The 26,056-nt window shown below is 44.3% G+C and overlaps 1 protein-coding gene across 3 annotated transcripts in view; it reads left to right on the top strand.

The window, feature by feature from the left end:
* The window catches only part of atp8a2 (ATPase phospholipid transporting 8A2), a 285,157-nt gene that overhangs the window by 113,411 nt on the left and 145,690 nt on the right, over positions 1 to 26,056 (top strand). For all 3 annotated transcript variants that reach the window (XM_007900625.2, XM_042333953.1, XM_042333952.1), the window contains 8 exons: positions 1,796 to 1,901; positions 2,349 to 2,431; positions 2,785 to 2,834; positions 3,512 to 3,581; positions 4,504 to 4,588; positions 5,316 to 5,455; positions 7,826 to 7,964; positions 9,090 to 9,154. In XM_007900625.2, coding sequence (XP_007898816.1) covers positions 1,796 to 1,901; positions 2,349 to 2,431; positions 2,785 to 2,834; positions 3,512 to 3,581; positions 4,504 to 4,588; positions 5,316 to 5,455; positions 7,826 to 7,964; positions 9,090 to 9,154 — 738 coding nt within the window. The remainder of the gene's footprint in view (positions 1 to 1,795; positions 1,902 to 2,348; positions 2,432 to 2,784; positions 2,835 to 3,511; positions 3,582 to 4,503; positions 4,589 to 5,315; positions 5,456 to 7,825; positions 7,965 to 9,089; positions 9,155 to 26,056) is intronic.

The raw sequence follows: 26,056 nt of genomic DNA, 5'->3' as shown, positions 1-26,056 counted from the left end.
TCTCTCCTCGCCGGCCTTCCCGGCACCTCCCTCCACAAGCTGCAGGTCATTCAGAACTCTGCAGCTCGTGTACTGTCCCGCACCAGGACCACATCACTCCCACCCTCGCTCGCCTCCACTGGCTCCCCATCCCCCAGAGGATCGAATTCAAGATCCTCATCCTCACCTACAAGGCCATTCACGGCCTTGCTCCCTCCTACCTCTCCGACCTACTATCCCCCTACCTACCTGCCCGTACCCTCCGTTCCTCTGGCTCCGGTCTGCTCCACATCCCCCGCCCCAACCGCCCTACCATCGGTGGCCGGGCCTTCAGCCTCTCAGCCCCTAGGCTCTGGAACTCTATCCCCCAGTGCCTTCGCCGCCTCCTCCCTTTCCTCCTTCAAGGCCGGTCTCAAGACCTTTCTCTTTGACCGTGCCTTCAGCTCCCCTCTCGACTCTCTACCCCCTCCTCGCTCCCTCCCTTCCCTCCCCTCACCCTGACCATTTCCCCCCTGCTCGGGTCCTGACCCAACTGTACAGCGCCTTGGGACGTCCTCCCGACGTGAAAGGCGCTCAATAAATGGAATCTTGTTGTTGTTGTTGTTGTAGCTGTTACACTTCACAGTATAACCTTTGAGATGTCCTCCCGACCTGAAAGGTGCCACATCGCATGTGAGGATTTAAAAAAAATAATTATAAGGCCGTTTTGTCTTAAAATTTAAGGTGCTGCAGTTTTGGGGATAATTCTTAAATTCAGTCTTAATTGAAGCTGTTTTTGTTTCGCAGTTCTTTAAACATTGAGAATTTAAGAATTTTATGGATTTCTCTGCAACCAAATGTCTTTTACAGGCTCAGCCTTGCTGGCATTTCGAGCACATTGTTCCTGTTTGTTGGACACTGCTGCCCTCAATTGGCTGCCGCGTTTCGCCCCCAAAATTTACAATCAATGCATCTTTACAGTGAATTCTGTGAAGCGCTTTGAGATGTCTCGAAGATGTGATAAGGTGCTGTATCACATGCAAGGATTATTATTGAAGATAACTTAGCAATACCTTTTTTCGAATATCCCTTTTTTTGTGTAAACATCAGGACGGTCCGTATGAATCTGCACGTCCTTATCCACCTGATAGTTGTTTTCAGGCTGGTTTTAAACAAGCTGGGACCATCCTTCAGCCTGGTGCCCCTAAACTGATTCCGACTGAAACCATGTTGGCCTGTTAGATCAATAGCCAACAAGAGACCTACAGCTGCAATAAACATTCCCATTTCCCACTTCTGAACTAATTTAACTCTTCAAGGCACCCAGATACTGTCATTTTCCATAACGTTTCTAATTGAACTAAAATAATAATTTAAGCAGAAATGTTTCTGATTCTAACAGAAGCACCTAAACTGCAGCAAATGAACTAACATGACATTTTTTGTTCTTCATTCTACTGGCGCCTTGTAACCTAGTGGATTAACCTTTAAGACCCCCCTCTCTCCCCGAGCCACACCCTTCCCTCTGCTCCCTCTGACCTACATCATTCATGATTGTAAACCTGACGCACTTGAGGATCTTCCTTTTTGACTGGTCAGTTTCCCTCTCTCCCTGGCTCGGCATCAAACTCTGACATTGTTAAGCTCTCCAAGATGCTACCTGCATGAAGGGAGCTATATAAATGCAAGTTGTTGTTGTTGTAAAACACTAAGACGTTCTCCCAACATGAACGCCACTGTATAAGTGTAAACTGCTGTTGTGTTGACACGTAGGTGAGATTTTCTCGTAGGGAAGGCCCTGGTATCTGATTTTCTTCCTGTCTCTGCTCCATTTCAGCCAACATCCAGCCAGATCCAGGAGTTTTTCATCATGATGGCGATTTGCCACACAGTAGTTCCCGAGAGAGATGGTGACCATATTACCTACCAGGCATCCTCTCCAGGTGAGACGGACAAAGCCACACTGCTGAGCAAATCCGAACGTTATGTGGAAAGTCAAAATGAGTGCATGGTGAAGCCTAGATTATCTGCCCCCATTGGGTTTGGCGGATAATGGGAATCGGTGGATAATCAAGCTCCGACTGGTGTTTGTGACAATCTCCTCACTAACGTTGATGTTTAAACTCCCGAAAAAGATTATTGAACCAGATGCATTTAATTTTTAAAACAGACCCAAAAATGTTGCCACCCCCCACTGCAAAACACAGTCCCTGTGTTTGCCCCCTTACCAATTCTGTCAGCATGCTCAGTCAGTCCTGTATCCTCAGGGAATGTTCACTACAGTAAAGGCAACATAAACTCCATGTACGGGTAAAGTATCACTACATCCCACTCGGTCGGTTGCGGTGGTCATTGTTTGTACGTCCGCTGACAGATGTGCTTTCGCACAGATGAAAATGCGCTGGTGAAAGCAGCGAAGGCCTTTGGATTCGTCTTCACTGGAAGGACTCCCCGGTCGGTCATCATAGAGGCCGTGAGTAGAAACCGGTCGCCGTCTTCAGCCTTTGTTTATAAGCTTTCAGCATTCCAACTTTTCACTGTCCTTCCCTATGCTCACTGCAGGTTTATACCACAACAATAACTTGCATTTATATAGCGTTCTTCACACAGGATAGAGTCTCGGAGCGCTTGACACACAACAATAAGTTAATGTGCCTTCAGTGTTTTGTTACTGAAAGCATTTGAATTACATATTTTTAAGACCTTTCTGAGTTGCTTTCTGGTAAGATGCGCTTTCACACTCTCTTCCCCTTCCCCCCCTCCAAATCCAAGATGTTAGAATCATGTTGTTGTTTTGAATTACCTATGATTATTTTCCGTTTCCAGATGGGAGAAGAAAGGATGTATGAGGTCCTTAATGTTCTGGAGTTTTCCAGGTAGTTGCGTTTATCCAGATTTACAGTAATTAGTATCAATGGAGAAGAGGCGTGGTAGCTTGGACGCTACATTTTACCTCGCCTCCGTGTCCTCTGGGTTAGGGAGGGGTATATCAGCTGTGAAGATCACTGTCCATCACAGAACCATTGAGCCATAGAAGTGTACAGCACAGAGGAAGGACATTCAGCCCATCATGTCAGTGCTGGATCTTTTGAGAGCAATCCTTGCAGTCCAATTTACCTGTCCTTTCCCCATATCTTTGTAGTTGTGCATGTGGGGATATTGAGTGAGTTCAGCATCCGACTAAGACTCGGTTGTGATACACACACACACACACACTGCCCCCCTCACTCACAGCTTTGGTTTATGGGTAAGGAATGGACATTCAGGCACTTGAGGGCACACAGCACCAGCGAAACTCTACCCCTGAACGAAATGAGTCTGTGCCTTGCAGGCAAGGGGGGAGAAACCTAAAAGTAACAAACAGCATAACCTATGGCTGGAATGGAAGAGATTATTTCTCATTAAAGCTCTGACTGTAACCAATAAACTGTTTTGATAACCTGTTACCAGACTTTTGTCAGCTTTCATGATTAGCCATGATAGTGGCCTTACGTGCCACACACTGACTCGATCTTGTAACAATCTTCACTCTCGTTTCTATTGCCCACCGTAGCAACAGGAAGCGAATGTCTGTGATTGTTCGAATGCCGTCGGGGAAGATACGGCTGTACTGCAAGGGAGCAGTGAGTGTTCTTTTACTGTCTTCTGCCTCGTGCAACATGGAAATAGTTTGTTAGAAAGTGAATTCTCATTCCAACAACTTTCACTTCTATCACACCTTTCATGTAGAATAAAGTGTTGAAGCACAACATTACTGTCTATCCAAATAATAAGGAATTAGATTTTTTCCTTCTCGTATGTTTATTCACTGAGAGATTAAGCCTGGCTCCGTTAGTAACGCTCTCTCTGCCAGTGTACGAGTCAGAGGTTTGTGGGTTCAAGCCCCCTGATCGGAACTCAGCTCATATTGTCTAAGCTGACACTCCAATGCAGCGCTGTGGGTGTGTTGCATTGTCGGAGATACCTGCTTCAGATAAAGCGTTAAATTCTCGTCTGCCTGTTCAAGTGGACGTTAAAGATCCCATGGCATTATTGAAAAAGAGAAGGGAGCTTCTCCCGGTCAACAATCCCCCAAATAAAGTTGGTCACTTGCTCTGTGGTTGTTTGTGGGACACTGCTGTGCGCAAATCGACTGCTGCATTCGCCTCATTACACTTCAGGGAAAATTCTGTGAGGAGCTTTGATAACCTTCTACATCGTGATAAGTTGCTATATCAAATATAAGAATTGTTTTAATTTATTTGCAATTGATCTCAGTATTATACATTTTTTAGAAAAAAATCAATATGCACCATTTGTGAGTGAAAAGGCCCAAGTTTTACACTTAAGCTTTACACCTTATTATTTTATTGTTCCCCGTAGACACCTCAAAAGTTGCAAAGGAATGTCAGTGGTAGATGGGTGAAGTGCTGCAGAATTATGTTCATACAATTTTGATGGGGATGCTTCTGCAATTTACTTTTGCAAGCTTAGCCGCTAGTGCCCTCTAATGGCAAGTATTGGATACTGCAGTGTTAAACTGATTGTTTTCTTGCTTGTTAACAGGACAACGTGATTTTTCAAAGACTTGCTGAAAATTCAATGTACGGAGAGCAGACACTAAATCACCTGCAACAGTTTGCTACAGATGGTGAGTTAAACTCCTCAAGAATTCTAACTCGGTACATTTGATTTAACTGGGCTCTGAACTGAGGGTGGGTAAGTGGAGGGAAGAAGGGGGTTGAATAGAGATTAACAGATCATCATTATACGCCTGACTGAGTCAGTTACTTTAGTTCATTGTCATTTCCGTCACTGCCTTTAGGGTGGGTTTTCTGGAAGGATGAGATCAAATGGGCCTTCTTCATCCATTGTGTCAGCCAAAAATCACCACAACATTTTACGTAGGGCACTAACCCCCTTTTTTCCCTGAAGAAAAGCACCCCTTCCTCTCCAGCAAGAGATCAACGGGGGTAATAATCCCTAAAAAAAATCATAATTTGGTCACTCAATCCTTGACTGTGGCGACACTGCTGTGCGCAATTGGCTGCCGTGTTTCGCCCACAATGCAGTTTAGATAGTTAAACACCAGCAGAACCCCAGTGCACACTCCAGAGTCCCCAAACCTTGCTTCTTGCCAACTTGGGCCTAATACTCTTAGGGATTAGGTAAAATAAGGGTGTCTCTCCAGAGAGAGAGGGTGTGTTTCAGGCACAGGGAAATTTCCATGTCTAGGTGACACACACATGTGGAACTCTCAGTCTGGTTTTGATACTCTAAGTTTGATGATGGATTTCTGCATGTGTCGGACATCCGACTATATCCCAGGTCTTGTAACTTGCAGAATATTGACCCATGTCTGTTCTGTTCCTTCTCAGGCTTGCGTACATTGTGTTTTGCATACACTGACTTGACTAACGAAGCCTATGATGTTTGGCAGAAAAAACATAACAAAGTCACAACATCTCTTCAGGATAAGACCACCAAGATGGAGGAGTCTTTTGAGCTGATAGAAACAGTAAGACTGACCTTTCCGTTTGCAACTCTAAACTCATAGCCAATATAAGCCCACAGTCACTACACCTGACAGCAATTACTTGGCAGCACTTTGAGATGCTGTAGCAAGCAGCAAATCGAAAGATTATTATATAAAGTTGTGCTTTACCGCAGTAACTACATTTGTTTTGAAATGACACAGAGTTATCCAGCAGGGGGCAGCATTGTCAAAGCACAGACTGTGACTGCTCAGTGCTCTAAAGGATTATTGCTGGTACTTAATTAAGTACCATAGAGTCTCCCACTGAGTTCTGCCCATGTGAGACAGTAAAAGATGTGGAGGGAATGCTACAATTAAACCTCAGGATAGCCTTTTCCTAGTGCTGCTAGGAACTTTGTCAAGGACCCCATACTTTTCTATGCTGAGACGATCTCAGCTGCTGGAACTAGCCTCAGAGTTTCTGGCTGGGACGGGGCAGACTTCAGGTACCTTGAGTGCACAGGCATATGTGTGTGTGTATCTGTGAATGGATGTGCGTGCTGTGCACATATTTGTATGTGCATATGCATGATTGTGTATTTGCATTTACGCATTGTCCGAGTGTGTGTTGTGAGGTGGTTACTGAACAGTAAACCGGTGGAACAGGCTCCCTGGGCAGACGGCTGAAGCAGGAAATGTTGATTCCTTCAAACACAGATTAGATTGTTTTCTTTTAGGAAATAACATTATGGGATATAGTACATAGGTAGTTTGGGACATACGTGCATGCGACCACCAGGAAGGTGGAAGGAGAACAAGGTGGACCTTGGTCTTTTTTTCACCCAGCATTTCTTATTTTCTTATGTTTCTGTATGTCTCTGTGTATGTTGTGTGTTTTTTGTCTGTATGTGTGAGTTGTTTGATCATAAGTTGGGATGAGGAAGGCCGTTTGGCTCATCTGATCTTATGTCTCCATAATTCCCACCCTATTGTCTTCCCATCACAGATTCAAACTGCTTTTTAAATAAGTCCTGTGTCCTGGCCTCAACTTTACTTCCCGGCAAACTGTTTCAGTCATTAATTACCCTCTGGGCAAAGAAAATTATCCTGGTATCAGTCATGAAATTTCCTTTTGAGACTTAAAACTCATATCATCTTGTTCTACTGTCTTGGTGCATCATAAATTATTGTTTGGGGTTTAACAACAACAACAAGATTACAGTTGTATAGTGCCTCTCACGTCAGGAGGACGTCCCAAGGCGCTGGACAGAGTACAGCATTTCAGACCCGAACAGGGGTTGGGGGGGGGGGGGGAGTAAGGGAGGGGAGAAGAAGGGGGGGTGGCTGATGGCATGGTCAAAGAGGAGGGTCTTGAGGCGGGACTTGAAGGAGGCTAAGGAGGGGGCAATGTGGAGTGATTGGGGATGGAATTCCAGAAGTTGGGGGCAGAGTGGCTGAAGGCTGTCCCGCCAATGGTGGGTTGGGGGGGATCGGGTGACGTGGAGAAGGCCAGAACCGACTGAGCGGAGGGAACGGGCGGGTTGGTAGGGTTTAGGAGGTCGCAGAGGTAGGGTGGGGCGAGGCCATGGAGGGCTTTGTATGTGAGGACCAGGATCTTGAACTGGATCCTCTGAAAGATAGAGAACCAGTGGAGTCGGGCGAGTGGGGGAGATGGGGTCACGGAGTTTAGTGCAGGAGAGGACACGGGCTGCAGAGTTCTGGATTATCTGTAGCCTGTGGATGGAGGAGTTGGGAAGGCCGACAAGCAGGGCGTTCGCATAGTCGAGCCTGGAGGTGATGAAGGCATGAACAAGAGTTTCAGCGGCCTGAGGGGTGAGGTAGTGGCGGAGTCGGGCAATGTTACAGAGATGAGGGAAGGCAGAGCGGGTTCATGGCTTGAATGTGGGGGAGAAAAGACAGTTGAGGGTCGAACAAGACACCTGGGTTCCTGACTGGCTTGGTGAGTTGTAGTGTGCAACTATGGAGGTTGATGTTGGTGGAGCCTGAGGTGCTGAGTCGCTGGCGTGAGCCAATCAGGAGGGACTCAGTCTTGTTCACATTCAACTGTAGGACATTTGCCCTCATCCTGGACTTGGTGTCCGACAGGCAGTCTGTCAGGACAGCAGTGGTCCTGGAGTTGAGGGTGGAGGCTGAAAGATAGAGTTTACGTTTTCAATCTCATTTAAAATGTTATTCGCCTCTCTGAGGTCTCTTCTGAGTTGTCTTCTCCCACCACAAGGCACCCTAGTTTATCTCATTGGTACCCATAGCTCATTCCGCTGACACTGAGGGATCATCTTCAATGTTGTCCTCTGTGCTGTCTCTAGGGCTGATGCGTGTTGAGGGAGAGAGAAAAAAGGTTCAATCATTGCCACGTTTTCTCCTGACACTCATCCTCTTGCTGTTTACCAGAACCTGATGCTCCTCGGTGCCTCTGCCATTGAGGATCGCCTCCAGACTGGCGTCCCTGAAGCCATCACCACTCTACTGAAGGCTGAAATCAAGATCTGGGTCCTGACGGGAGACAAACAAGAAACTGCCATCAATATAGGTACTGAACACCCCTCCCGACACTCAGTAAAGAACCTGCATAGTTATCAGTTCCCACTCCTAGCTCGGGTGCCTCATCAGTACTGGCAAGTACCTTGGAACAAACCCTTAAAGTGAAAGGTGCTATATAAATGTAAATTTGTTGTTGATGGAAAGCAGGGACCCCTTTTGGTGGTGTATGTGGCATCAGGTGAGGAAAGGATAAGCTTCATTGGTGATTTCTCACTGCGTCAAATAACTTACTGGGATTGACTGTCCAGGCACATGCCTGTGTAATACTACAACAACTTGCACTCACAGAGCATCTTTCACTTTGGGCAATGTCTCAAAGTGCTCTACGGGACGGAGTGGAAACCTAGGCAGGTAGAGGGAACTGGGAAGGAGTGAGGAGGAAGCATAAGGGAAAGTTGTGTGGCTTAGTGTAGGAGAGGTTAGGGCTGTGGATAAGTTGAGGTACTGGAGGATTGAGTTAGGAAGGCTTGGTTCGGAGAACATTTGAGAAATGGTCTCGATGTAAATAAGAGTTTTGTCTGCACTGGGAGTGAGATAGGGCGGAGGCGGGTGATGCTCCAAAGGTTGAGATAATCAGTGTTGGTCAACGACTGGATGTAGGGTTAAAGGAGAGCTGAGGATTGAACAAACTCTATCGGGAGCGGTACCAGAGAGTTTCACAGATTTATGGAAGGTAGAGTTAAAAGATAGAGTTCAGAAACAGGTCATTCGGTCCATCCAGTCTGGCTGGTGTTTACACTCCACATGAGTCCCATCCTAGATCCTATCCCTAGTCCCATATCCCAACCCTTTCTCCATATTCCTTAACTATTATTTTCCCTCAATCATGTGTCCAGTCTTTGTTTTTTTGAACGTGCACATGGTTGCCACCCAACAATTGGCTATGGCAGAGAATGCCTCTCTGTGTGGAAAAAAGTTCCTCCTCATCTCTGTTCTGAACCTTCAGGTCATGATTTTAAATGATCCCCTCTAGTTCTAGACCACCTGACCACTGGAAATAGTATTTCACCCAAGCTAAGAGTTATTAGAGTTCGGAGATGAAAGGAATATAATTTGGGTACAATTTAATGGATGTGTTGCCTTGGAGACTCATTTCTCTCTCCTCTTTCTGTAGGCTATTCCTGCCGACTTGTGTCCCAGAATATGTCGCTGATTTTGCTGAACGAAGATTCTTTGGATGTAAGTCGCTTTAAATGTTTACCCAGGTTGTTGCCCCAAAAGTCTTTATCTTTGATTGAACTGGAACTCTTTCACAGAGCTTCAGAATGCTTTGAAATGTTCACAGGACTGACCAGTGTCAAACTATCCTCATCTTCTGTTGGTAGCCGTGTGTCTCCTATTTGGGAATTGACAAATAGTGGTCACAGATTCTGGTGAGGACTTTCGCGCTCAGAGACGTGTCAGCCTGTCAGCCTGGCTCTGTGGGTAGCACAGCACTCAAGCACTGAGTCAGAATACTGCAGGCTCAAGCCCCGCTATGGGACTTTGAACTTGCGTAGTTCAGGCTAACACTTCAAGGCAGTCCTAGGGATATGCTGCATTCTCGGCGGGCCATCCTTCGGTTTTAAACATAACCAAGGCCCTGTCTGCCTGTTTCAGGTGGACGATAAAGATCCCACAGCACTATTCGAAAAGAGAAAGGAGCTATGGCCAACAATCCCCCAAATAAAATCGGTCATTGACTTCATGGCTTTTTATGGGACATTGCTGTGTGCAAATTGACTATTATAAAAAAACACAGATCTCCTCCCGTCGTGAAAAGCACTATATTAAATGTCAGGATTATTTACTATTGCATCGTGGAGTGGTGATGGGTTGCTTTCATTTGCACTTGGGCTGAGCCACATAAAGAACTCTGGTCTTGTGAGGTGTAATTACTGTCAAATGTAGTGACTAATTCGGCAGGAAAATGTGACAGCGAGAGTCCCACAAACAGCCACAAGGTCAATGTCTAATTTATCTTATCTGGAGGATTGGAAGCCAGGCAGTGAGTATGGGTGGGGGGAAGGGTGCTGAAAAAAAATAATTTGGTTTAGCATTTAGCGCCATTCACGGCAGGAAGACATCTCAAAGCACTTTACAGGTTTCAGTGCAGTGACTGTTTTGTAGGTGAAAACTCCAGCCAGTTTGAGCATAGTAATGACCCACAAACAGTCATGAAATGAATGATCAATTGTATCTGGGGGATTGTTGGCCAGGAAACTCCCTTCTCTCTTTGAATAGTGCCATGCAATCTCCAACGTTTACCTGAACAGCCAGACAGGAAGATGAGAAAGAGAGATGGAACAGTTACTGGCTTTTGCCAACAAAAACATAATGAAGGCAAAGATTTGAAGAGAGCTGCTGTTATTTTTAACCAGAAGGGTAGCGAGTTTCTCCACTGACAGTGCAGTTTGGTGTCTGTGAATGACTTCTTTACTTTCTAGAGTTTAAACCTAGAATGGTTTGACTGACATGCCGTTCTGTACAACTGAGAAGTGGAGGCTTCTGTCTGTGAGCACTCAGTGTCTGAGACAAGTGCAAATGACTCTTTGATATACAGGTTGCACATTGATTTGCTTCAAAAGGCATCGCTGGACTTGCATGTGTTGGGTTGCTCCCCATTCTGGTCAGTCGCTGTCAGCTTGAGGGTGGAGGAATGTTAAAAGAGGTCAGATGCTCACAGCTTATACTTGCACATCTTATTTTGTCGTTCGCTACTGAAGACTTCCGTCACCTTTCAACCTTTGGCTACTTATCACATGAAAATGTCATTGCCGGCAATTACCGTCAAGCGTAGTGTGACTGTTTTTGTAGGCAAACATGGCAGTCATTTTGCATCAGTGAGGTCCCACAAACAGCCATGAGGTTAATGGTAAATTAACATATCTTTTTGAGTTGTGTTTTGGGAGTTTTGATGTCCACCTGAACAGTCAGATTTCTTGTGGATAAAGGGATTAAGGAATATGGGGATAAGGCAGGTAGGTGGAGTTAGAATAGATCAGCCATGATCTTATTGAATGGTGGGGCAGGCTAGAGGAGCCGAATGGCCTACTCCTAATTCTTATGTTCTTATGGGACCTCAGTTTAGTTGCAATGGTGCAGCGCTCCCCATTTCAGTATATTCTGTGAAGTGCTTTGAGATGTGTCAACAACATGATAAGACATAGATCAAATGCAAGGATGATTATTATTATTACTGCACTGGATTGTCAGCCTAGGCTGTATGTTCAAAGTCCCCAGGCCGAGCTTGAACCCACAAACTTCTGACTTAGAGGTGCGACTGCAACCAATTGAGCCAGGCTGACACCTAATTTCAGACATGATGATTATTTAATGGACCTCAAAATAGTTAACTGATTGACTGGACTCAATAAGATTTGAACCAGTCCCAAGTCTGGTCAACTCAATGAGGACTTAGTAACAGCCCCTGATGGCTTTCTGCCTTTTTGAAAGCTGCATTCAATGAGGAATTAAACTCCACTGTGCACTGCATTGACCTGCGATGTAACCGGGATGTTTGTGAAACAGAAGAAATGGCAATTTCCTATACAGGTCAGATTTTAACTCCCACTTCACCCATGGAGTCTGCACAACCCAGCCAGTGAGAGAGAGCAGGAATGAAAGGCTGAGATGGTTAGTGGCTAATCCCTGATTGTCGTGCAATGGCTGGATTTTTTTGATTTATATCTGTCTGGTGCCTGGGTGAGGCAAATGGGAGATTTCACGCTGTGTCACCAGTGCAGGCCCTGAGAGATGTCGGCACAGCAGGCACTGAGGGGATTAGATGCTCATTTTACATTTTCAACAGGGCTGCATTTAGAAACACTCATATCTTACACTAACGCTTTTTATCTGTCCTGACAGCAAATGTGAGTGGAACTCACAGAATAAAGGACTGTTGCATAGTTGCATATTCTGTTAATACATATAACTGGTATAAAAGTCTGATCAATTAGTTTTGTTTTGCTTAATATTGTAAATTACCGAACGGATTGATTTCAAGAGCTTCTCACTCGATATCAAATCCTTTCATGCCCTCACATCTCCCCACTATGCCCCGAAAATCTGGAACTCTGTCCCTCAATCCCTCCACCTTGCCCCCTCCCTCCCCACCTTCCTTTTTGATCGTGCTTACAGTCACCTCCCCACTCCCTCTCCTCCTGGCTCATTGTCAGACTCCGCTACTGTCGAGTGCTGCGGGACACTATCCCACATGAAGGGCGCTATACACATGCAAGTTGTTGTTGCAAAATCTGAAGGGCGTTAATCTGCTATCTACTGACACAGGAATACTGCTGAAAAATAAGAGCATTTTACATTTGGTCAGCCTGTTGTTTGAACGGGGAAAACCATCACTGTACTTGAGAGTATTCAAACCACACTTCTGAGCACTCCACACAAGCAGGGAAATTTCTATGCTTCTGTCTGGTATGGAGCGAGTCTGATCGAGTTTTTTGATGAAGTAACGAAGAGGGTGGATGAAGGTAGTGCCGTTATTGTAGTTTATATGGATTTTCAAAAGGCGTTTGATAAAGTGCCACATAAGAGACTTGTAAGCAAAATAGAAGCCTACAATATTAAAGGGACAGTGGCAGCAAGGATTCAGAACTGTCTGGGAGACAAAATACAGAGAGTGGTGGTGAACGGTTGCTTTTCTGACTGGAGGAAAGTGTGCAGTGATGACCCCTGGGGTCGGAGTGGGACCACTGCTGTTTTTGACCTATATAAATGACCTGGACTTAGGATAGAGAGTACAATTTCCAAGTTGGCAGATGATGCTAAGCTAGGAAAAGTAGTAAACAGTGAGGAGGATAGTAGCAGACTGCAAGAGGACATAGGCAGACTGCTAAAATGGCAGACACGTGGCAGATGAAGTTTAATGTGGAGAAATGCAAAATTTTGGGAGGAAGAATGAGGAAAGACAATATAAGCTGATGGTACAGTCTACAAGGGGGTGAAGGAACTGAGAGACCTGGGGTTCATACTTCAGTTATCAGGGGAGGCTAGAGAAGCTAGGATTATTCTCCTTGGAGAGGCAAAGGTTAAGAGGAGACTTAATAGAAGTTTTCAAAATTATGAGGGGATTCGACAGGGTGAAGAAGGAAAAACTACTTCCACTGGTGGGTGAGTCGGTAACCTGAGGACACCAATTTAAAATAGTTGTTAAAAGAAACAGAGGAGAAATGTTTTCACACAGCGAGTTGTTCGGATCTGGAATGCATTGCCTGAAAGGGTGGTGGAAGCCAATTCGATAACAACTTTTAAGAGAGAAGTAGATAATTATTTGGGGAGGACAAGTTTGCAGAGCTATGGGGAGAGAGCAGAGGAGTGGGATTGAATTGGATACCTCTTTTCAAAGAGCCGGCACAGACACGGTGGGCTGAATGGCCTCCTTCTGTTCTGTATAATTCTATGATTCCATGGTTCACTGCCGTTTGGGGTCTCAAGTGGGAGAATCATGACAACAAACATGCAACTTATGTCAGGAGCAGCAGATAGCAGGCTAATGGGGAGTGGGGGGGGGCCTCTATATATCAGATTAGGGATCGTGGGCAAATTCATTGCTGATGGATATCATGATAGTAATTGATGTGTGTAAATGGAATTTTATAGTTTTGAGATCCATGGTGGGCATGTGCGTCTGGGTGAGCTGTGAAAAGACATGAACTTTTCTCATGGAGTTGAGAGGTATAATGAATGGCTTCTCCTGCACTTTCAGACAAGCTGTCCTCTGGGGGATACATGCTTAGTTTCAATCACAGGACGCCTAAATCATTACAGTGTTGTCCATGGGGATAAAATGCCAGAAATGTGAGGTAACCACTATTTCAGCAGAGTGGTGGATGAAGGTACTCTCCCTCCCACCTCACCTTCAGACTGCCCCAGTCCATGCTCTTTTTATACTACTCTGAGTTTTAAGATTCTCCCCCTCCCCCCCATCCTCTGGCACGTAATCCCCTACCTCTCTGCTCTATCTGTCTTTAGGTCTCATTTTAAAACCCCCAACTTTTCGACTGCCCCTTTGTTCACCTCCCTCTCCCCCTCTCTCTTGCTTGTTGTCCAGCCCCATTTGTGTAAATCTCTCAAAGGCATTCTCCAATGTGAAGGGTGTTATATAAATGCAAGTTGTTGTGGTTCTGCTGTTTCTGTGCAGTGTTCAGTGGCTATGTAGATGATGTTTGTCTACAAAGCAGGCAGAGCCGTTCATTTAGGGCTTTGAGTTGTCCTTTTACTATATAAATTGTATTGTGTTGGAGCTGGAAAGCAGAGTGTGTAGAAGGGAGTTGCAGTTTGAGTGAAGGTTAATGGCTGAGTGGGAAATGTGCTGATGCTAAATGTCCCCAGATAATGCTTGGATCAGTTTCTTCTGTAAAATGGCACACATGATGCGTTCTCCCTATGCTTTGCCAGTGGGATAGAGGTTCTCCCTATGGATTCCCAGTAGTTAAAGCACTCGCCTTGCAAGCGAGAGGACCTGGGTTCGATTCCCGACAGGGCGGAACTTTGGGCATGTTTCCTTACTCCACTGTTTACATAACAGTAAGTAGCAACATGATTGTTAGTCGATTGGTGGATCACTTTTCTGGGGGTAATAATCCCTTCAAAGAATAATAATAATTCGGTCACTTAATCCACAACTGTTTGTGGGACATTGCTGTGCGCATTTTGCCCTCAAAACATACAGTCATTTCACTTTACAGTATATTTTGTGAAGCGTTTTGAGACGTTGAAGGCATGTTATGGCGCTATATCAAATGTAAGGATTATTATTATATAATTATTCCCAGTGGGGTAGATATTTCTCCCTTTGCATTCCATTGCTACCAATCCCAGTAAGAGACTCAAAGAGTAGATGTTTAGAACCTTTACCTAAGGGCACACAACAAGGCAAAGTGAGTGGGTGCACACTGGTCAGGTACAGGCAGAGTCCAGAGTGCAGCCACTTCATTCTAAGCCTGCAGTTAGTAAATCTGTCTGATTACAGTATATCGCACAAAGTAATATAAGTATTTGAGTTTCATATCCCTTCTTAATCTCTTCTACTCCAATGGAAAATGCTCCCATTGTGCCAGTTTCTCTTAATCCATATTATTACTACAACTTAATCAGTGTTCTTTACCATTCCAATATAACTTCCCCATTTTATATTCAGTACTCCAGTTTTTAAATCTCAAAACCCCAACAACCCTTTCAATAGCTTTTTGTACCTGTCACCTCACGTTGACTGATTATAGTGCTTGTGCCTCAAGATCGCTTCCTACCCACGTCACTGAGTATACTCTTTTCTCGAAATGTAGTGCCTCACATTTATCTGCCGCTTGTCCGATCATCTCCTTAATGTATCAGTGTTATCTTGTAGTGTTGTACAATCATTCTCACGGTTTGCCAATCCATCCTGCATTATTATCATCAGAAATCTTCGGCGCAACCCTTCCTATGTCTACATCTAAGCAATAATATAATAATCAATAATAATATAATAATGAACTAATAATATAAGAATACTCCTTGCATTTTTATAATAATGATAATCCTTGCATTTTTTGATTCAGCGGCTTACCTTGTCGTTGAGACGTCTCAAAGCACTTCACAGGATATACAGTAAAGTGTAGTGACTATTTTGGGTGCGAAACACAGTAGCCAATTGCGCACAGTGATGTCCCACAAACAGTTACATAGATGTATCGTGAAAGCAGCGACTCCAATACAGACCCAGGGACATGCCAAGAGTTAAGACACTGTGAGAATAAACCCTATTGAATCCCACTCTCTGCACTCTGACCTTCAGCCACTTTACAAATTTACCTTCAATACCATGACCCTTAAGCTTTAATGTTATTATCGTGTGGTACCTTATCAAAGGTTTTCTGAATGTCTACATGTACAACATCCACCATATTTCTCTCAGCATGTTCATGTTATTTCCTCAAAACATTCAGTCAGATAAGTCAAACACAAACATTTTGGTTTGGCTCGACGAACACTGTAAGGGCAGCAGTGGCAGGTAAAGAGATTGCAATGGTATTTACATTTATTACTTGAATTAGCAGGAAATGCTTGATAGAAACCATTCCGTTGCAAGGCTTTCTCTCTCTTTTCCCTGGAGATGCTCACTCTTACAGCTGCTGCACTCCACGTGATCCCTTTTAAGACACCAGAGCGATTTGATCTCCTGAGAGCTTTCAATCTTTTTTTCTTTTCATTACATTGAAAAGTTTACTGGAACCGGCTGCAGTAACATTCTGCTCATACTGTAGTCCATGACATTCCAAAAAACACCACCTGGAGAGGTTTAGGGAGCAGGGACTTGAAACCAAATCAAACCACTCAATCTGATAAATCGGTGGCAAAGAATCATTGCTTTAAAAAGTCAGTGTAAATGGATATCAAATTGCTTCGTGAGTTGCATAGGGAAATTAGATCACGTTTCTCTCAGCTCATTGCTTCCCAGTGACTCCTGCTCACTGGCCTGTATGTGTGTGAACATTAAGTGAGGTCAGGATCGAGTTTGCTTGTGATGCCTTCCCCCCGCACATAGCCTGTGGACACTCGGCTGCGAGGTTCACGTGTCCATGATGGGCCTTTCAGTGAGGTACTGGAGGTTCTTTGCCTTTAATAAGCCAAAATATAAAGCCCTATCTTCTACTAGCCTGAAAGACATTTGGGATTCTGTTCCGATAGCCTATTGAAACAGTCGGGAAGACTGACCCACTCTAGTCTCTCATGATAAGTCGTCACTGGAGTGCACCCATTGGAACCAATAACTCAAAAGGGAAAAGGAGTCTCATGCTTCCAGGAGAAGAGTTGTTAGGGAGGGAATTGACGGGAGAAAACAAAAGGAAGCATATTAAGCTGAACTGTCACTTTCTAAATGTTCTGCAACTATCTCCTTTATTATGTCAGGCTACTTCCCTACAACTGTAAGATACTCACTGGCCTGTAAGTCCCTTTTCTTCTCCCTCTTAAACAACAGAGATGTTTGCCATTGTCCAAGTTCTCTTTATCCAAGTCCTCTGAGACAATCCCCGGATCAAAAGAAGATAATGGGGGCTAAAATTGAGGCTGCAGAAAACAGAGGGATTCTGTGATGATTTCATTGTACAACCAACTGTACTTGCTGCTAACTTGTTTAAATAAAGCTTTAAGATGTTGCAGAGTGTCACATTATTGGAAGGTGGTTGAATCATAAACTTGCTCTGGCATCAATATTATGCTATCAACATAGTGGAGAGGCATAGGTGTAGTTTTCAGGGCGGACTGTTTGGAAAACTGAGCATGCTCAAACACCCTACATTGAGGTGACAATGAACCAATTCCTTGTGGATTAGTTCAGTCTATGATGGCAGTAATTTATAGTGTGACAACTGGGCTGATCATTAGTCAACCTGATACTCGATCTTTGGGTTTACCATTGATACCTCTCGAGTTGCAGTCCAGGTTTCTGTATTCTCTTACAATTAATGTGAGCATATCGCTTTGTACCACTTTTATAATGGCCAAAGAGGATTACGAGATTACGAGCCAGTGTTACAGAAATGAACAGTTATTTGTGCAAATTCTGTGGTAGGAAAACATAGTCATTTTCACAGCAGGATTACAATAAAAAGACAATAATCCTTGCATTTGATATAGTGCCTTTCACGTAGGGAAGATATTGTAAAGCACTTTAAAGGATTTTACCATAAAGTGTAGTGACTATATTTTGTAGGCGAATGTGGCAGCCAATTTGCACAGCAGTGTTTCACAAACAGCCATGAAGTGATTGGTGACCAATTCACCAATTGAAATTCAATAATAACGACTCATTCACAATCGGAGAAACCTTCCGGTAACTGGCAGCATATTGTGGCCGACTCTTGGGAATACGGACGGCACTTTGTTGTGATGTAGCTCCGGATATGGGCAGGATTCCCTGCTAGTGGCTCTGTGTCTCTGTCAGAGAATCGCATTGTGAACCGACATTTTGTGGGTAAGACATGAAGTATGAGGTTGGACCTGGATCCCTGGCTTTGTCCTGCACTTTGGAAATGAGATATTCCTTTAGACTGATAATAATTGGGGATTACGTGTGACATGGGAACCTGTAATGGTTAATAGTTTCTTGCTGTAACTGAAATTATATCTACTTCTGCCTTAAACGTTCACTTCGCTCTGAATATTAACGTCTGCTGGAAAGCTGGCATTTAAACGTACTTTGACTAATTGTGCTGGGCATTTGTCTTCCCTGACACCCTATGTAATCTTAGCATTATTCAGTCAGGTTACAGACGCACAAAGAGATCAATGGGTTTGGCGTTGGGCTTTTTCAGTAACGTATCTGACGTTTTGTTCCCATTTCAGGACATTTGACAAGACCTTCCTGTCCTCACACACACACGCAAAGAAATGTTCTTTTATTAGGCTCGCCAGCAGAGTTTGAGTTATGGGCACCGCACCTGCTGATCGTGGACTAATAGTTTCTACAGCTGACATTTAAGACTATTCCCGTCACGGGGAGGGGTGGGTGAACATTTTGACAGGGGGGGAAGGGGTGGTCGGATAGGGGAGGAGTCTTAGCCATACAGTTTGATGAATAACTTAGCCCCGATCCGAGCAGCCACTGATTCCAGCTGTATTTTACTGGATTAGTTCACACCCAGTCCAAGGCTCGGATTTCATCACCTTTCCAAGCCCTGCACTTATAATCACCAATTAAAAGAGAATGTGAAAGAGGAGGACAGAGGGGACCCATGTCGGTTGGGCAGCTGGGATGTTTTAGCCTCTAATTAACACAACAATCGCCGCACCTTTCTCTACAGAAAGAAAACGATTCAGAATCTATTATAGTTTCTTGGAAAAATTGTGCAAAATACAGGAGACTTAAAAGCCTTATAATTAACAGGGCAACCGTAGTGTTGACATTCCATGAGCTTAAGACTGTGCTTCTGTTTGAATTTTAGACAACCGAGCACAGGAAATAGTTCCGCACACCTGCTTCATCCTTAACCCTTCCCTTGTTATTGTGGATCGCAGTTTGTCCATATCAAACCCCCCATTCCCCCAGTCATCTTGTTTTCAAACTGTTTCCCTCTGCAGCTGCCCTTTGTGGATGTTCTCAAAGTGGCTGGATGGGATGGATTTTGTAGCAAATAGAAACAGACAGTTGGGATCTCCTTCGTGCTGTCGAGGAGGAAGGACTTTTTCGCACAATGTGTTGGGGGAAACGTGGAATGCACTGCCCCATAGGGCGGTAGATGCGGAATTGATTAGGCTGCTCAAAACGCAGATGGATAGATACTTGGGCGGGAAAGGTAATAAGGAATGTAGAGCAAGATTGAGAAATGTGTGTGTGACTGTGGCCCAGATGGTAGCACGCTTGCCTCTGAAGCAAAAGTCGCTTGGAATCTGTGGGGGGTGGGGGGGTTGCATTGTTTGAGGGGCTGTTCATCAGATGAGACATTAAACCCAGGTTCCATCTGATTATCCATATGGATGTTAAAGATCCCATGACACTCTTCGAAAAGAGTAGGAAGTTTATCAGGTTCTGGCCAGCAGTTCCCCAAATAAAATTGGTCCCTCACTCCATTGGCTTTTTATGGGACATTTTTGTGTGCAATTGGGATGCCACGTTCAATCTCAAATACAGTCATTCTACTTCACAGTATATCCTGTAAGCACTATGGGATGTCCTCCCAACTTGAAAGCCACTATACCAAATGCAAGGTTTATTATTATTATTTAATTATAAACAAATCCTCACAAACCGCCAGAAGTACATCTGCACAAACAGCTTCTCCTCCTGCTCTCACCCGGTCACCTGAGGGGTACCCTAAGGATCGATCCTTGGACCCCTCCTCTTTCTGATTGACATGCTCCCTCTTGGGGATGTCATCCGTAGACATGGGGTACATTTCCACATGTATGCAGATGACACCCAACTCTATTTTTCCACTTCTCTTTGCGACCCCCAGTCCCCTGATGTTTTGTCAGCCTGCCTGTCAAATCTCAGGGACTGGATGAGCGCAAACTTCCTTCAGCTGAACATTGACAAGACGGAAGCCATACTCTTTGGCTCTCGTCAACATCTAAAATTTCACGGCTCTCACCTCCTCCACCTACCCGACCTCCCCCTAAAACTCTCCGAACCCGTACGCAACTTAGGCGTCAGGTTCGACCCCCAATTATCCTTCCTCCCCTACATCCGGTCCCTCACCAGCACCGCCTTCTACCACCTCCGACGCATCGCCTGTCTCCGCCAATACCTCTCCCCTAAAGCCGCTGAAACCCTGGTCCATGCTTTTGTCACCTCTCAGCTGGACTACACCCAACGCCCTCCTCGCCGGTCTCCCATCCACTACCATCCATAAAATCCAAATCATTCAAAACTCTACTGCCCGCATTCTTACCCGCACTAAACTCCGCTCCCCGATCACCCCAGTCCTTGCTAGACTGCACTGGCTGCCTATCCCAGAGAGGATCGACTTCAAGATCCTCACCCTTGTATTCAAGTCCTGCACTCCTCTGCACCTCCTCACCTCTCTGACCTCTCTCCTCAAAACAGTACCCGTTGCCTTCATTCCTCCGGGTCTGACCTCCTCCTCCGCTCCACCCTCGGCAGCCGTGCCTTCAGCCATTATGCCCCGAGGCTCTGGAACTGCCTTCCTCACTCCCTTCCCATTTTCAGGTCTCTGCTGAAGACCTTTTCGACCACGCCTTTGGTCACCTTCCTCCCCCTCCCCCTGGCTCGGTCCCGGGATCCGTTACTGTAAAGCGCTCTGAGACGCCATCCAGCGTGGAGGGCGCTATATAAATCCAATTGTTGTTGTATTTGTCCTTTGAGATGTCTCTACGACGTGATAAGGCACTATATCAAATGCAAAGGCTATTATTGTTATTAAATGCGATAAAAAGAACGATTGTGATCTAATGAATTGACTGAACAGGCTCAATGGGCTGAATGGCCTCCTCCTGACTCTATATTTCTCTGATGATTTTTAACCCTTGAAAGCTACAGTTTCACAAGTACTGAGCTTTAGGCTGTCCATATAATATTTGAGGCATATAAAATAATACATGCAGGTCGAATGCCGACAATATTCTTTCCCTTTCTTTCTCTATCTTCCCTCCCCTCACCCCCACCTGGAAGAGAACAAGGATAGATTTGCCTTATCACAGGCTATTTAAACCCATGGGGTGAGAGAGCCCCTCTGCTTTATTTCCAACTCTGGGAGAGGTTTGCAGACTGTGCGAGATTCTGACTTGACTGACTGCACAACAGTTTGCGAAATAACATTGTTCAAGACCGTGTAGTGCAGCTATATCATTGAGGATTAAGTGGACGTAAGCTTCCGAACCAGCTAACCTTTGCCTCGACCCCGCTCACCGGCTCATTGCTGTGTTTGTGTGTGTGATGGGGGCTTGAGTTTACAGTACTCCAGCAGCTGAGTCTGTAGACAGCTGTTTACATTGGCAGTGAGTGACCTGTTGATGCAAGTCAGTTTGAAAAATGGAACAAGTCCTGAATGATTAATAATCTTGCTCAGGTTTTCGTCTGCTGTCACAATCAAAATGAGCTTCACTAACTTTGGTGCTTTCAAGGACAAAATGCATTTTGTGGCATTAACATTCCCTTTGGATTTAGCTCTAACAATGTAGATTCCATTCAATGTCCATCATCAGCTGTCTTCTCTTATAAAGGAGAGTGCAGAATCCCGTTTATTGTGTCAGCTCACAGCCTGATTACCTAACCCCCATGTATATGTAATGGGCTCTTTAAAGCTGTCTTTAGATACACAACACAAAACACGTGATATAATGGTAAACTTTGCATTTGATACAGCGATTTATCATGGCATCAGAACTTACTTGTAAGGGAACACAGCCAATTTATTCACAGTAATGTCCCACAAACAGCCATAAAGTCAATGACGATTTTTATCTGGGAGATTATTGGCAGGACATCGGGAGAATGTACTGGTCTAATGCAGTTTCATTTGCTTATTACTGCACTATTATTGTATTGAAATAAGGGTTGATCTTGCACGTGGACGGTACAAAGAAAGTTGTTCTTGTATTTCTCTCTGTAACTTTCTCCACAAATCCTCTTCACCTTGCGTCTTTTCTTCTCGCCTTCAAAGTCCTCTTAAAGATCTTGTTGCCTGTCTGTCCCTTAGGTCAAAATCCTCAGATTCGCCCTCTTGCTTTTTGGTAAAGCACTTATCCTGGTTGAAAGACATTATACAAGTGCAAGCTATCATGAGGTTGGAAAGCCAAATTGGCAACAAACTCTTAAATCATATTAAGCATTAACTGAATTTTGGTGTTTGGCACTCACTGAGCTGCACACGAGTAGACTTCTGGAGTCGGGTGAGGTGGCACAATCTCCGGGATTGAGGTTTTCCTACTTTTCATTTTATTTACACGTGCCATGTGTTAGGCTAACACTATGATCAATCCTGACACTGACGGAACTCTCTACATCAGAGCGACACCGAAACTAAATCTGTGAAGAAACAAATGAATATCTTTCAGTTCATCTTGAAGTTGTAAAGGCTCATTTTAATGTAAAGCAGGAGAGATTGCCGAGGTCATGTCCCAGTTGCTTCCTTAGTGTCACTTCCAACCTCTCACAAATCAAATATTTGAAACAGCTGGTTAGGAGATTCTCTGCAGTGCAGCACAGCGCACATAGATATCCAGAAAAAGACATTTTCTGCACAAAAGGAAAAGGCCACTGCTACTTTTCTTTCTTAATCATCCTTTATTTATTAATCTATCCCACTTGGCAGTTCTCTCCACTTGTCCCTCAATATTTCTATTGCTTAAGTGCCTATCTGTTTCCCTTTTGAACGATTCTGTTGATCCAGCTTCCGGGGGTACTTGAGGTAATAAATTGTGAATGTTAACAACTCTCAAAGTGAAGACATTGCAATATCGAACTGAAAGAGATTAGACCCCAGAATGTTTTAATCACAGTGCAGCTTCTGAATCTACATAAATGTTATCCTTATAATAAAGATTTTACTCTGGTGAAAGCATCGTGAAAATATCTGCAGTCAAAGTGCCTTACAGTTTGTACAGAGCACATTGTTCTTTATATTACACACGCTTACTGTCTAATAAATGTTGTACTGCTGCGATGGGCAGTGTCCCCAAGTGCGTGGTGATTATTTTGCAGTAATTCTGATCAGAAAAGTTGCCAAATGTTGAGGGAGTGGGCTTGAACCCTCAGAATTACTTATATAGACAACCCATCCTGTTGTGTAATCTTTAGAACAGTTCTACAACAACAACAAAATGACATTGTAAAGTGCCTTTCACGTCGGGAGGATGTCCCAAAGCGCTGAACAGTCAGGGATCAGGACACGAGTGTGGGGGGGCAGGGATGGGATGAGGGAAGGCAGAGGGGGTAGGAGGGCGGCTGAAGGCACGGTCCAAAAGGAGGATCTTGAGTCGTGTCTTCTCCACTGAACAGATGGAGGACAATCTTGGTGTAGCGGGGAGAGGAGCGTAGTGGATGGGGCTTGGTCTTAGAGCATTGAGGCTGGGAGTTTTTAGCTTAGTTTAAAAAAAAGTATTAGGCCCAAGTTGGCAAGAGCCAAGGCTTGTACACTTTACAATTATAATAACTAATATATATATAAATATTTATATTCACACTTTCCTGCTCCCAGTGATTGATTTGCTCTTCCTAGTTTTAGTTGAGTCTCTGCAAAACAGCAATTATAATAAAGTCGGGGGAATGAGAAGCAAATGTCCATTAAACTGAGGTCCCATCGAAGACAACAACAGATTGCATTTATAGAGCGCCTTTTACATTGGGAGCACTGGACAGTCAAGGGCTTGTATAGAGCTGGGGATTGAAATCGAGAAGGGTGGAGGGCAGTGGGGATGGGAGGTTGACTGAAGACACATTCAAAGAGGAAGGTCTTGAGATGGGCCTTGAAGGAGGCAAGGGAGAGGGCGAGGCGAAGGGACTCCTTTTCAAGCAGAAAAGTTGAAAAGTCCACCTTTTCAAGTAGATGTTCAAGATCCCATGACACTACTTGAAAAGAGAAAGGAGTTTCTCCTGTTTTCTTTGACTTTACCTTGGTTAAAAACAAGGTAATTCATGTCATGGCTGTTTGTGGACATTGCTGCATGCAAATTGCCTGCCACTTTCACGTACAAATAATAATAATAATAACCTTCACACTTGGTATAATGGCTTTCATGTCGGGAGGATGTCTCAAAGGATTTACTATAAAGTGTAATGACTATATTTGTAGGCTAATGTGGCAGCGCAGTTGCACACAGCAATGTCCCACAAACAACCATGAAACAAGTGGCCAGTTTTATTTGGGGGATTATTGGCCAGGGCAACAGTCACTGCACTTTACAGCATAGTTCTGTGAAGTCAAGCACTTTTAGAGACTTTACGACGCGTTGAGGCACTATATCAAATTTGATCTCAAGGTAAATCCCTCGTTGCCAAGACCACTTTAAAGGAGTTTCAACAGCACAGTAGTCTCAGCAGCACATTGCTTTGCACTGCCTCATGATAAGTGCCGCAAGTGGGAAACACGTTATGATTCCGCTCTGAAACAACCCCTTAAAAGCTCTCGGGCTTTTTTTATTATTGTTATTGAAACAACTCTGGAATAACATTTAAAATTGGGTGGATGATATCATAGTTCTGCTCATGTGTTCAGCTCTGCCGACTCTCCCTAGCCCCTCACCAAACGTTTAGGAACTGAAGATATAAATCAGGTTTCACGCTTCACATCGCTCTGATGCTGGAAGCAATATGGTTTTGAGGCCAGCTGCACGAACAAGACATAAGGTAGAAATATCAGTGAAGAGACAAATAGAGTTAGGACACGGAGAAGCAGTTGAAATCGAAAAGAAACAGAATCAAAGTTCAGTAAAAATTCCTATTCCACACAGCAGGTGCTAATCATGCATTTGATTTCCGGTACAACCCCTTTCACATCGGGGGGGGGGGGGGAACGTCTCAAAACGTTTCACAGGATTTAAAGTGTAGCGACTGCGAAATTTGTAGGCGAATACAGCAGCCATAACAAATTGGCCAAGTGGTGCACACCCTATTTTATATTTGGGAGTTTGTTGGCTAGATCACTGGGAGAAACTCCAGCCTCTTTGACCCTTGTTGTGGGGCTTGAATCCACAGCCTTCTGATTCGGAGGCAAGAGTGTGACCAACTAAGTTATGCTGACACACTGTGATGGACAGAATAACGTGGCACTCACACTCTCATGGTTCTACTGGCTGTTTCCAGTCTCAATCTTTACAATAACTTAAGGCTCAGAAAAGACTGTGCACAATGCTGTGTGTGAGAACAATCAAAGTGCCACTTTAGATTTTGGACAAAATCCTAATGGTGAGGGAGAACAAGCAGCATGAAAGCTTGCTGGTGTTTTAGAGCTGGTTAAACTCCATGAGTACCCCAATGCACCATCATTACACCAACCTGCACCAAGACTCAGGGTGCATTTCTCCGGGGAGAGAGCGAGAGAGAGTGTGTGTGGTGTGAACAAACAGAAATTTCCATACACATGCAGTTTGGTTTGGCTACTCTTAAACACAATGACATGTTTCGGCTGACCAAAGAAAAAAGTGTTTTTGATCAAAAAAAAAGGAGCAAGCAGGAGACAAGTGGCTTGTGATGGGCTGAATAGCCAGTTTTTGTGTAAAGTTTTATACTCAACTCTTTCAACACAGCTCAGTCAATAGCCTTTATTTACAGGGGGAGGGAGGAGGCTGGGAGGAAGGGGGAAGAGAGTTTTGTTTGTTTAGTTTTGTGAAATGTTCAGTTGTTATACAACCCAACCTGGATTAAGCTACAATTTATGTCTGAAGTAATTCAATACTCTTATTTTCTTACTCTTGATGTAACAATTTGATTCCCTTTCATTTTGACTTAGATTTTAGTTGAAAGGCAGGAAGTTGATACTTACACATGTGAGAATGGCTTAAAATCATAACCATTTCTTTAGCTGTTGTATGTGAAGACAATATTTACCAATGTTGGCAACAGTACTGATCCCACACAGTATCACAGGTGGGTTAAAGTGAGCTGAAGCTGTGCATCTTTAGTAAGTTAATTTTGCATAGATCATG

The sequence above is a fragment of the Callorhinchus milii genome, unplaced genomic scaffold (genome assembly GCF_018977255.1).
Source record: "Callorhinchus milii isolate IMCB2004 unplaced genomic scaffold, IMCB_Cmil_1.0 Scaffold4, whole genome shotgun sequence".
Taxonomy (NCBI): Eukaryota; Metazoa; Chordata; class Chondrichthyes; order Chimaeriformes; family Callorhinchidae; genus Callorhinchus; species Callorhinchus milii.
Note: the sequence above shows the minus strand (reverse complement) of the source record. Positions and strands in the feature narration are given on the sequence as shown.